This window comes from Melanostigma gelatinosum (assembly GCF_949748355.1).
Source record: "Melanostigma gelatinosum genome assembly, chromosome: 16".
Taxonomy (NCBI): domain Eukaryota; kingdom Metazoa; phylum Chordata; class Actinopteri; order Perciformes; family Zoarcidae; genus Melanostigma; species Melanostigma gelatinosum.
The window spans coordinates 10,604,146-10,616,555 of record NC_136649.1 but is presented as its reverse complement, the minus strand read 5'-3'; the positions used below and the strand labels follow the sequence as shown (position 1 = coordinate 10,616,555).

The 12,410-nt window shown below is 43.5% G+C and overlaps 2 protein-coding genes across 3 annotated transcripts; one reads left to right on the top strand and one right to left on the bottom strand.

The window, feature by feature from the left end:
- Window positions 1-222: 222 nt before the first annotated feature.
- On the bottom strand, window positions 223-2,918 carry LOC306789955 (enhancer of rudimentary homolog). Its single transcript, XM_079286060.1, has 4 exons — window positions 2,843-2,918; window positions 2,014-2,101; window positions 1,215-1,335; window positions 223-601 (listed from the first exon to the last, which is right to left on the bottom strand). The coding sequence occupies exons 1-4, from the start codon at window positions 2,843-2,845 to the stop codon at window positions 499-501; spliced, it is 315 nt and encodes a 104-aa protein (XP_079142186.1). The 5' UTR covers window positions 2,846-2,918; the 3' UTR covers window positions 223-498.
- A 225-nt stretch (window positions 2,919-3,143) lies between these two features.
- psen1 (presenilin 1) lies at window positions 3,144-12,365 on the top strand. 2 transcript variants are annotated; one of them, XM_079286248.1, is made up of 11 exons: window positions 3,144-3,244; window positions 3,774-3,859; window positions 5,939-6,273; window positions 6,697-6,838; window positions 7,521-7,588; window positions 7,702-7,922; window positions 8,584-8,682; window positions 9,392-9,490; window positions 9,568-9,741; window positions 10,348-10,466; window positions 10,676-12,365. In XM_079286248.1, exons 2-11 carry the CDS (start codon window positions 3,824-3,826, stop codon window positions 10,829-10,831), a joined length of 1,449 nt encoding a protein of 482 aa, XP_079142374.1. In that variant the 5' UTR covers window positions 3,144-3,244; window positions 3,774-3,823; the 3' UTR covers window positions 10,832-12,365. The 2 variants fall into 2 exon arrangements, with proteins under 2 accessions (XP_079142374.1, XP_079142375.1); XM_079286249.1 differs by having other exon boundaries at window positions 3,158-3,240.
- Window positions 12,366-12,410: the final 45 nt, after the last annotated feature.

The window sequence follows — 12,410 nt, the reverse complement described above, 5'->3', positions numbered from 1 at the left end:
CAGAACAGAAAGGAAAATGTGGAGGGAGGAACATTTCATGCTTTAGGTTAAATTTCCAGGAAACTGGAAATAATTTATCCAGGTAGTAAAATAAAATACATATTTCAAAATGCTCGTTTTCAAAAACTGTGGAAATTACCTTGAGCGAGGCTGCAAAACAAACTTTCTGCAGTCGACAGTAGAGGTAAAAAAATAGATACAGAAATGAGGACTGAAACAGAATCCGATGGAAGGATAATTTAATTCTTACAAGGCCCAGCTGTTTAAAAAAAAAAGAAGAAATCTTTCATTTATTTCAGGAAAAAGGAACTTAATCAGAAACGTTTAAGGAAACTTTATTAATAAGGCAAACACACATTAAAACACACCCCTCTTGAGTAAAAAAACAAAACAACAAAAGTTGTCAAACTTCTTAGAACAAGTTACTCAAACCATTTGAACACAAGTTGCAGATCGTAAATCATATTGGACCCCCCCCCCTCCCCCTCGTCATAGGCTTCACTTTGCAGCCTGCTGGGCCTGGCGGCGGAGCAGCACGTAGATTTTCTCTTTGATCCAGTCCTTGTTGTACGGCTGGTACGTCTGTGTGTCGGCCCGATACCTGAGACAGACATGAAAAACTAGATTCAGTTTCAGGTTTATTTTTGTTCTGGAGGCTCAGTTTCTCTAATTGGACAAAAAAAAAACATAACATTAAAATGAGACGCTTCAGTTTGTTCATTTGGATGGATGGGCCTAACGGGGGTCCAGGCTGAATCCTGGCGTGTTCTACATCTCCACGAGAGCGATATTCTGCATCATTGTAACAATAATAATAAGACCCTCTCACAGACCTGATGGTACATTACGAGGGGTTTATCCTCCCTAAGACATCATATGTTTGTATGATAAAGCATGGATACTGATAAACACACGGCTTAGCCTGCTGTTGTCTTATGTGACATTTCCATGTGTAGACTATCATTTTTGAAACTGATGCGCACACATAAAATAGGAACATATTTTACTCGTAAACAAAATGCACTGCAATGACGCAAAGATTTATGTGCACAACTTAATTTAATAGATTTCACTATTGACACCTACCTTTAACTGTACTGCATGTGTGGGGCACCATTTAAATTACGACACGTGTATTACACACACACAACAACTGGTGACACAGTGTTTTCTAAATCGTTGAGGTCATTGGTTAGTTTCCTTGTCAAACTTACACCAAGCAGCTGAGGTCGGCCAGGTCATCGATGAAGTCGAACAGCTGGCTGATGTCGTATGTTATCGACGGACTGTTGGGGTTCATTCTCTTTAAATGCTCCTCGTACATCTTGCACACACCTGTGCAGGAGACAGAATATCCAGTAAATTATACTCATCGATGTAAAACATGATATAGATATATATATATATACACAAATGTAGTTTAAAATCTATGATCACACAGATTTTCTATTGATGACAATGTGTATAACCAATAATTATTACATCTGAGGCATTTCATATAATTTTGTCTTAATATTGATAGTTTGTTAACTTATCTTTCATATTACACGAGCTTGACAGCTGCTCACAAACAACTTTAAATTAAGTACTGCTAGATTTGTAATATTTGTGAAGAATATCTGTTAGCAGTAATGAGAATAATGGTGTGGTTTTATTTATACCGTCTGACCCAGAATTAAAATAATTTCCTGACGTTCATATAGACAAACTGCATTCATGTCAATGGTGAATACAAACAGATACAAGTCAACTCTTCACTGTAACAGACTCACGCTAAAATGGAAATTTTACAGTACGATTGCCAATGCGACTTTAAAAGACAGGGAATAAAGTGCATGCCTGTAATTGACAAGTGCTAGTGTTGCAATAGAGGGACATGCAGCACATGCCTGTAATTGACAAGTGCTAGTGTTGCAATAGAGGGACATGCAGCACCCATGTTAATACAGGGAAGACATGTACAAGTAGTACGAGTGTCCCTCAGAACAGAGCATGAGGAATCCATCAGCTTACCTTCCATGCACTCGTTGACAGATTCATAATCGGCGTACGTCCTTCCCTCTGGCCTCTTGGTGGGCTGCACCAGCAGAATGGTGTGAGACTGGGGAAAAACAAAAAAAGAGATGCATACATTAATTTGGTTGTCTTGCTTCCAGGTGTGACAGCAAATGTGTCACACGGTCAAATACTGAAACGGACATTCACGGGTGTGACCTGCTTGTTTTACTCCATATTATGTCAATATAAACATAGTAGTTTGAGATGTTTCGACACATTAACCAGTTAAAAGATTAGTAAACTACTGATGGTTGATTGTCATGATGTTTAAGGTATGATGGAGGAATATCAGCAGTTAAGTAGTTAATACGTCTCACTTAGTCGTATTTAGTTGAAATAGCTCTTTCTGTTAACATGTAGCTTTATTTCTAAGATAATCAGTTTGCAGCCATTAAACAAAAACTTTTTTTTTTTTTTACAAAAGCCAAAGAAGTCTTAAATCAAATACTATGCAAACCCTGAACCTACAGCTGAACGTTTATGTAGACTAGTTGTGTTAGCCAACATCGACTTGAAGCGATAAATACGTAGTGCAGTGGTTTAAATAACAAAAAATACTCATAGCTACGGGCTTAGCGGTACATCTATGTTTTATTTGTCCGAGTCGGTCCGTCAGGTTGCAGCTGCTCGACTGTAAACGTCCGCACATTCATGCTAACGTTAGCAGAGCGCTATCAAAACACCCAATCCGCTGAAATAAAACCGACACACGGCTTCGACTGCTAATGGTATTAATGAATACACAAACACGCGTAGTATAAATGGTGTATCACGACGTACTAACCATGATTTTAATTGTTTTTTCCAGTCGGTGTCCGTCGATTTTCTTGGATCCGTGCTTCTTCGCGGACGAGTTGACCTGTGACACCGGAAGAACAACTTGCCAACTTCCGTTTTTTCTGCTTTTTGTCGCAATTTTTTTTGTCTGCGGTGTCTGAAAGCGAACATTGAATCGAAAAAAATATATTTATATATCTTTAGACCACCAATAGTGTTCTATATTCAAATCTCCGACCACGTTTTGATCCTGAACGCTCCCCGAGTGACTAGAGAGAACCGGAAGTAGTTTACAGAAGCGACCGGATGTTCTGTGTGAAGACAGGAACAACAAAGAGGAGAAAGCGCCCGGGTTTTAAACCGACTTCAGAACACCAAAATCGAGGAAATTAGCTGTCGTTCACAGTAGGTGAGTTTACTTATTTTAAACCCGCTATTCAGGAACTATATTTAGTTTGAGAAATGCAAGTAATGTAGCCGTTAGCCGCCCAGCGCGGCCGCTGCCTGCTCTCCCGTTATGTGCCATTATTGGCTAACTAGCCATTTTAGCCGTTCTCTAATGATGAAATACCTCTATGAGTAATAAAACCAGTTATTTAATTAATGTTACCGCCAGCGAGCTTTCAAGTAGTTACCAAGAAACGTTAGTTATAAATCCTAATTCACAGTTAATAGTTCACCAGATAATAATAATTTATTATTTCCCGTGAACGTTACAGCTCCAATCTCACTTCTGATCTGTATTTGTCATTTTAATGTAAATATGATGATGCCTGATGATATATTTTATTGCAAACATTAAGAAAATAGTCCACATGCCTTTGTAATCTGGACAACATAGGAAACACACGATTTTATTCATTGCTGTCACTGATATACTTGTTGTACTCATCTCATGTGCTTTAAACTGAATATTGTCACCTTTTCTCTTTCATCAGGTCAAAATAAGTTGGTTTGCATGTGAGGACAAGTGTCTGTCGAGCCAACCATGGCGAACAATGTAGAAGATATCGAAAACAATATGGTCAGTATGAAAGAATGGGAGCAGAGCATCTGTGTCTATCCGTGTCGATCGATTGGGAAATGGCTGCCTAGTCAGTGATGAAAGAGTCATCTGTTTCCTCTGCAGTGTGTGTGACGCCACACACACTGTGGAGGAGTTTGAGTCTGATGTTTCATTTGACCTTTCATACACAATAGATCATAATTATGGATGGTTATGTTCTGATAAGGAAAGATGTCAGACCTCTGAATGAGGAAGGAGAATGCCAGTGTTCTACTTTGCTGTCTGCATTTGTCTCTTACTGTAATCAAAGGCGTGGCCTCCTCTCGCCTAGTCGAGTAGTCAAAGTCTCCTTTTACTGTCACATGCAACTTTACACCCATAAGCCTTGTTTACCCCATAACAGATGTCAGCAACGTTTCTCTGTCTTTGAACTGAATATTATGGTCAGTAAAATATCAGCCAGGTCATCAATGAGGTCAGACAGCCCAGTCAGGCCAGTATGACACGTTTAGTTTAATACATTACTACAGTATCCCAACCCTTAGTTAATACAACACAAATTCAGTGGGGTCGTTTTATACAGCCGCACGTTTAAGAGCGGAGGCGGCTTTCACCTTTCACAGCCGTCTCCGTGTACCCGCTGAGGTTGCTTCATGTCTGGGCTGCCAGTCTTGACTCGCCTGAACTGCTTTAGTTCATACAGTCTCTTTGATTTGCATTTTGATTTAGTCCTGACGAGACACATCCTCTGGGTGAGTGGAAACGAGTGCAGTGTTGTAACCCTTGGAGGAACTGATCAAGTGAGCGTCAAATACAAACATGGATTGTCTGTAAACACTTTGCTTTAGCGCTCGTTTAATTTCTAGAATTTTTTTTCCAATAAATACAATTTAAAACGCTTGAGCTGAGTGTTTCATCTGATAATATGATGGTCTTGTTGACGCCGCAAGCTCTACAGATAGATTTAGATAGATAAAGATAGATTTAGACTACTTCTGTGGCAAATTCTAGTGTCAGACTTTCAGAAAGACCTCTGGTTTCTCAAGCTCACATGGTCTCTGAAGATAGAATTTATAGTCTAGATTGATTAAGGGGCCAACTGTGAACCACACCTTGAACCACACTGAACCACAATGTCCCTGTTTTGAGTCTGGGGCTCATTTCATAAAAGCGAACACTGTCCGCAAGAACCGCTAACACAAATTGTGTTCGCGGTTCACAAATGAAACAAATTGGTAAATCTCGAGTCCTAGAATGCTCCTGCGTGCTCATGTGTGAGTCACAAGTATGGCTTTGTTTTCGTGAAATAGTGAGATCTAAATGAGAGAAACAAGGAATGTTCTTGTGTTGCAAATCACATATTGCACTTTGGCAAATTTGGTGAAATTGGCTCCCGGCTGGGTGTCTTTTGTTGCACGCCACTCCTGATCTCTCACCAACAACTTCTTGTCATCTCCATATTATCTAGTCTCAAATAAAAGCTTTAAAAGCCCCAAAAATACTTCAAAAAGATCTTAATTGCAAGATTGATCTTTTTATTGCTATTTTCAATTCAGTCTTTCCCCTTTTATAAGATAGTTCCCAGTAGGGAGTGACTGAAAACATGGGGGGGTCATTTGAATTTAGCTTAATATTTATTGTCATCATGATCTTCCTCATTGCCAGTGTTTTGGTACATTTTGTTCTCGAAAAAAAACAAGTCAAAAGGGGGGGGGGGGGGAAATGAACACCAAAGTATGGCTTACATTTTGTTGTACCTTGTGGTTTATAAGTGCTTTCATAATTGTAAAAAGTATATATATTTTTTTGAGCAGTGACAAAGATTGAACCTGCATCACAGCTACTGTGTACTCTGTCGTCTTACTGTATGTTTTAGACCATTTAATTAGAGTATCATTGCTGTGGATTATTGGACCACGCTGAGATGGAATATTTGATCAACGGGCATGTTCGTGTTGACTCTGAGACATCCATGAGTTGTGTGTGCTCTGCTCGGTCTACTACCTGCATGGTTGGAACTGTAATCTAATTCATGTCTGTATGTATTCTATTACAAATTCCTAGCATATAAATAAAATGATTCCTCTCGACATTCAGGACGAGCAGGAGACCAATGTGGCCTCTGAACCCACCCAGCAGCCGCAGGAGGCTGCGGGGACCAGAGCCCGGTCCAGAGGAGGCTCAGGAGCTGGAGGAGGAGGAGGCGATGGTGGAGGTGGCAATAGTAGCGGCCCGGAGCAGAACGGACAGCCCCCCAATGCTCGGCCTCCCCGTGTGGTGGAGACCGAGGAGGACGAGGACGAAGAGTTGACCCTGAAATACGGAGCGAAGCACGTCATCATGCTGTTCGTTCCCGTGACCCTCTGTATGGTGGTGGTCGTGGCCACCATAAAGTCCGTCAGCTTCTACACCCAGAATGACGGCCAGAGATTGTGAGTGTTATAACTCTTTAGTAGAAGGATCCAAAGCTCATTTAGGTCTGGTGTTTGAATTAAATGCAGTACAGCTGCTGAGCCACTAGGTGGAGTTAATGCAATACATGTATCACACCTGCATGGTTGGAATACCAAGACTAATTGCATGAGATCATTAAAGCAGAGTCTGAATCTGGCTGAGGGCTCTTAAACATTTTATATCTCCTCCAAAGCAACCTAACCTCCCTGAAATAGCAGCAAGCTTCTATTACATTATGAAGAGAGCGCTCTAGACCTGCTCTGTATGAAAAGTGCCCCGAGATAATTTCTGTTGTGACTCGGCGCTGTATACATGAAGCTCACTAAGAACCAGCTCTAATAAGAAGCCCAGTATTGTCTTTATTGCATTGATTATGGACTGAGCTGTGTGTCTCCTCACAGGATCTACACACCGTTCCCTGAAGACACAGACACGGTCGGAGAGAGAGCCGTCAACTCCATCCTGAACGCCACCATCATGATCACCGTGATCATCGTCATGACTCTGGTGCTGGTGCTGTTGTACAAGTACCGCTGCTACAAGGTACATGCCGGAACCTGTCACACACTGCAGTCCCATTCACTGCACACCTCAGCTGTACAACATACCAGTGTTTGTTTGTTTGAACTAGGTTCAAACTGCCTTTTCACAGCAGGCATTTTGACTCGTTATGGTTGGAACAAGCACATGTTGCCTGCATGCAGTACAATGCGGAGTGGTTTCAAACACAGCCAGGGTGTTTCCCTCTCAATCGTTCGAGGTTTGGGCTTGCTGAACACAGCCGTACCTGCCATTAAAATGGCTTCATTACAGTTAGGCGTGTTCTAACACCCTGTTCTCTCCTGTTCTGTCTGCAGGTTGGCACAATGTAATGGTTTACCGGGTCACGTCATTGTAACGGAGCCATTGCTAGTATTATTAGCTCCATCTATGTGTGTTTTCTCTACCTGTCATGTAAGAAACGTGTGCTGTGAGAAGAGACAGTATTGAGAATGACAGATGTGTGAAAGTTGTTCTTGACAAATAGCTGCCAACAGCCTGTGAAATAAATACACTGTCCTCAGTGTAAAAGATAAGTGTAATGGATGCTTGTTGTGTTTCCCCGTTGTTGTAACTCCACCCCACCTGGTGTCCCAGGTAGTTTGAAACAGACACTATTAAGTATTTGCATGTACTGATCTGCTGAAACATGAAATCACCACGACTCTGATCTTTGCGTTCACAGGTGATCCAAGGTTGGCTCTTCCTCTCCTCCCTCCTCCTGCTGTTCTTCTTCTCCTACATCTACCTCAAGTAAGCCATAAACATGTTCTCTCCTCTTCCAAGGTTCCCCACACGCACTCTGGTAAAATGTGGCGTAGTTTATTTCTCAACAATGATGTTTGTCTTTGTCTCTGCTCTGTCAGAGAGGTTTTCAAGACCTACAATTTGGCGATGGACTACTTCACCCTGGCGATAATAATTTGGAACTTCGGAGTGGTGGGCATGATGTGTATTCACTGGAAAGGACCGCTGCGGCTCCAGCAGGCCTACCTCATCATGATCAGCGCCCTCATGGCCCTGGTTTTCATCAAGTACCTGCCGGAGTGGACCGCCTGGCTCATATTAGCCGTCATATCCGTCTACGGTAAATCCTCCGCTCTCTCCTGCTCTTTTTAAGAAGAAAGATGAACTTTTTACCTTTTGAACATGTTATTTAGGGCACCAATATTCAGTCATCTGGTACCTTGTTAGTGCTTGAAGACAAAGTGAAAATATAAAAAAACATTCATTCTTTCAACATCTTAAAGAAAGGAATGGATGTGGAACCCAAGCCAGACTTCTTAACACGTGAACAATGATGTGAAACTCAACATAAACACCAATTCTTATTTATTGTGAGGATTTATACTTGTCAAAGAAATAACTGTCTTTGTCAACGTAATAGACGTTGTGTTTGAAGTGTGTAAACGCAGCACAATGATCGGCTTATCTTTCGCATTACCACGAGTTTCTCATTGAAATGGTCGGGACATTCCTTTTCCACGAAGAAACATCTGGCGACTGGAGTTTAGTGGAAATAGATCCGAGATCGCAGTGATTCGATCAGCGCACGTATTTCATTGTTCGTGGAAGAAAACCCTTTGGAGAACAGAGAGTGATGAAAGATGTGGACCGGATCGCTTGTTTCCCTGCAGTCTGCTTCTTGTCATCACAGATGTCATGTCGCCGTCAGAGAGCTGCGTTTGGTCTCTCACAGAGCGCTCTGTTCGGAGGCTAACTCGTCCGGCTTCTCTCTCCTCTCACAGATCTGTTAGCGGTGCTCTGTCCCAAAGGGCCTCTGAGGATCCTGGTGGAGACGGCTCAGGAGAGGAACGAGCCCATCTTTCCAGCTCTCATCTACTCCTGTAAGGCAGACACTGATTGTATTCATAACGTTATTAACGTTTTATTGTAATAAAACAGAGGTGGGGAAATTAAACACCAGTTTTAAAGAAAACATAAAGACGCTAAAATTGCTTTCCCGTTAATCTGCCACTTCAACTTCTGTCAGTGCTTAAAAGTCCTCACTTACAAGTGAGGCTTCAACTCCTTTCAAAAACCAACAGCTTTAAGTAAACTGCGCTGACACATCATTTATTTTCAGTACTTTCACTTTAAACTGACAAATCCACTCCTGTCAGCATTTAACTCTTGCTTAAACGCTTCAGTGCTCTCCATTAAATCTCCACTTCAACTTCTATCAGTGCTAAAAAAAAAGTGCTCACTGTGGTTAGAACAACTAACTTCTCAGTGCTTTGGCTTCAGCTCTATTCAGCATGTTCACTTTAAGTGACTCTTTAAACGTTTTCAGCACCTTCACTTGTCAACTCATCTTATTTCAGCACTTTCTCTTCATCGGACACTTCAATTACCTTTAGTGCAGTCACTTGAAATGACACTTCAACTCCATTCATCTGACATTTCTACTGCTCAATGTTTTTACACTTAGAATATCACTTTGTGCAAGCACACTTTTTTGGGGAGGGGGGGGGGTGAGATTTATTTTTCTTGCATTCTGTCTGTAACACAAATAATAAAACCTTCAAAATGTTGACTCGCTGACTCCTTCCACAGCTACAATGGTGTGGCTCGTCAACATGGCCGACACCGAATGGCCACCAAAAAGGAACTCGGCAGAAGCGGCGGCGGCGCCGCAACAAGAAGCTCCAGAAGGTGAGCGATCTGGTCCCAGAGCGGTCAGCTTCTTAAACCGCGTTGTTCCGTCTTAACCGTTTGTCGCCTGTCTGCAGCCGTGGCGCCTCCGGCTCCCACCACTCTGTCGGACGACGGAGGCTTCAACCCGCTGTGGGTCAACCAGCAGCAGCACCAGCTGGGCCCGCTCCAGACCACCGACGAGACCAGGCGGGAGGTCCAGGAGCTGCCCTCCGCTCGCCCCCCCGTTGAAGACGACGACGATGAGGAGAGTGAGTACAAATATATAACATGGAATATTAAAGCTTTATTTTAGTCATTTGACGATACATCTGTCCTTCTGTCCATAAATGTCTTCATACACTAGAAATCCAGCATTATCGTCAGTGTCGTGTATTGTTACACCATCCAACACGACGGTAATAACTACATTATGATGCGTTGAGATGTTCCTCACAGCCCTAATACGAAGAAGAGCTCTGTAATTCAAACTGACTCGGTGTGTAATCATCATCTTTGAGTTCACTTTTCTTCAAAACACATAAAACATTTTGGGAATGCTTTCATGTGTTCCCCTTTCTGTGAAATTAGTGCGTATGTGACTGCGACAACATGTTTGACCCGAGACTGTTTTTAGTCGGAGCACATTAGGAAGCGATTATTCACGGCAATTGCTAGGTTTCACGTCCGTGCTGTTTGGGAGGCCGCGCGCTCTTTCTGGGAGTTAAAGCTTGGGTAAATATGGGGTCGGCGCTCTTGTTTGTACAGTAATTACAGTCGAGAAAAGATTTCTATGGGGGTTGGAGGGCGTGGAGCCCAGGCGAATCTCGTGTCTGACTTGACTCCACCCTGAATGTGGTGTCCTCCCGTGTTCTCAGGGGGCGTCAAGCTGGGCCTCGGAGACTTCATCTTCTACAGCATGCTGGTGGGAAAGGCCTCGGCCACAGCCAGCGGCGACTGGAACACCACGCTCGCCTGCTTCGTAGCCATCCTCATCGTGAGTGACCACAGCTGCTTATTTTGGTGTCGCCGCAAACCTCTCCTCTGTCTCTCAGCACAATATCTAACCCCGCTTTACGCCAACCACTTGATTGGCCGTTTATTGTTTTCCTCCTTCCCCCGTCGGGGCTGATTTTGTTTGGTACACAATCTCTTTGAAGTGCTATTTCCTCTTGTGTTTTATTGTGTCTTCCTCTGCCCCCGCAGGGCCTGTGTCTGACCCTGCTCCTCCTCGCCATCTTCAAGAAAGCGCTCCCCGCTCTGCCCATCTCCATTTTTTTCGGCCTAGTCTTCTACTTCGCCACAGACAACTTGGTGCAGCCCTTCATGGACAGGCTGGCGCTACACCAGTTCTACATTTAGCCAGCCGCTGCCCTGATAACCCTCACCCACATAGCCCTCCGGCCAACAACACGACAGCCGGGGGAACAAAGGGCCCCTCCTAAGAACTGGCCATGATGGGGACACACGTTTTTGTTTTGCCTTTTTTTTTTTTTTTTCGGTGCCGAGGGAGGGTATTCCCCCCCACAGCTGTTCTTAGATGTTTTATTTCGGGTTTTAAACCAAGAAGTTACATTTATCACTCGGCCTGGGAAGTCATCTTCAAACCGTCGATCACCGGCCTCAATCCAGACCGAGAAGTTAGTCGGAGTGTTTTACCTTTTTATTTATCCAGGGGAGCTTTCACAGGAGCTCGTCTGCTTGTTCTCAGCAGCACCCTGCGTCCCGTTCACACAGAATCATATCTGGGAGTCGGCCATCACAGCCCTCTACAACTGGGGTGTTACAGTAGGTGCCTTGCTCAGGGACACCTCGGTGGTAGCTGTTGAGCGTGGGGAGACGCTTTCATTGAATCTCCGTTCAAAGACTTTGATCAAACATTTTTTTTTTTTCGACTTCTGTGCCGCCGCCGCCCTCCCCTCCCAAAACTAAACCCAAGATTAAAAAGCCTTCGTCAAACTAACGGACACGCTGCGATGATGTTGATGATAGATCGGTAAATGTGTAGTTTGATTGTGTTTGAGCTGTCAGTCACCAGACGTGCTTTCCTCACCGCTGTTAAGAATGGTTAGGACGTCTTTAGGTTTTCCCACTTTGGACGCATGAGAACCGAAACTCTGAAGCCGGAGAGCGATTCACACCCTGAAAGATTTACACTGAGCGGGATGTTTAGAGCGTGTGAATCTTTCTCACGGGGGGGAAGAGGACACGTTTATCGTCTCTAGAGTTAAGATACGAGTGTAACTGTGGCACTGACTCGTCACCGTGTTTCCCGCCGTTAATTGTACGTCAAATCACATTTGAAGTCGGAGCCTCGCAGAGGGAGGGAAGCGCCCACAAACACTCACACCTGAGACTTGCCTGCCGTGTCGGTCACGTACTGTCGGCCACTGAGCAGCTCTGCTGGAGCAGTCGGAGGTTCAGTGCCTTGCTCGAGGGCATTTCAGTTGTAGTTGTTGTGGGACAGAAATGTGCTTTTCGTTCTCTTCCCTGACTGAGATTTAATTCGTTTTTGTTTTCCAGTCTGTCCAGGGATTGTAACCTGTGATCATCTGGTCACGAGCGCTGAACCTTCAGACTCTAGCTGCCCTCATGACGCTCACCTGGTGCTGTCTGGAACTATGCTCCATTCCAAACACTTTGATTATTTAGACTATACACAGATACCTGTTGTGTTTTTTTCTAGAAATGCATAAGAGGGACTTTGTACTTTTTGAAACATGAGGGTGAGCGTTAACGGGGTTCCTTCACGGATCAGGAAATGTGACATAAGTGATGTGCATGTTTTGAGATAAAAACACTCGGTCCTGATGAATGAGGGAGCTGTAAATCTAGTTTGAAAACAATCCAGTTATCAAGCAGTATTTGCTTAATTGTCTATTTTAATCAAGTTAAACTCTGGCTTCTCGTATATGAGACAATGCAGATGGATGGAGGAGGA

Coding starts and splice junctions, on each gene's coding strand:
- psen1 (XM_079286248.1), top strand. CDS start 3,824: ATGGCGAACAATGTAGAAGATATCGAAAACAATATG. Junction 6,839..7,520: donor ACAAGTACCGCTGCTACAAG/GTACATGCCGGA, acceptor TTGCGTTCACAG/GTGATCCAAGGTTGGCTCTT. Junction 10,467..10,675: donor GCTTCGTAGCCATCCTCATC/GTGAGTGACCAC, acceptor CTGCCCCCGCAG/GGCCTGTGTCTGACCCTGCT.
- LOC306789955 (XM_079286060.1), bottom strand. Junction 1,336..2,013: donor TGTCAACGAGTGCATGGAAG/GTAAGCTGATGG, acceptor TCTCCTGCACAG/GTGTGTGCAAGATGTACGAG. Junction 602..1,214: donor GCCGACCTCAGCTGCTTGGT/GTAAGTTTGACA, acceptor TGTCTGTCTCAG/GTATCGGGCCGACACACAGA.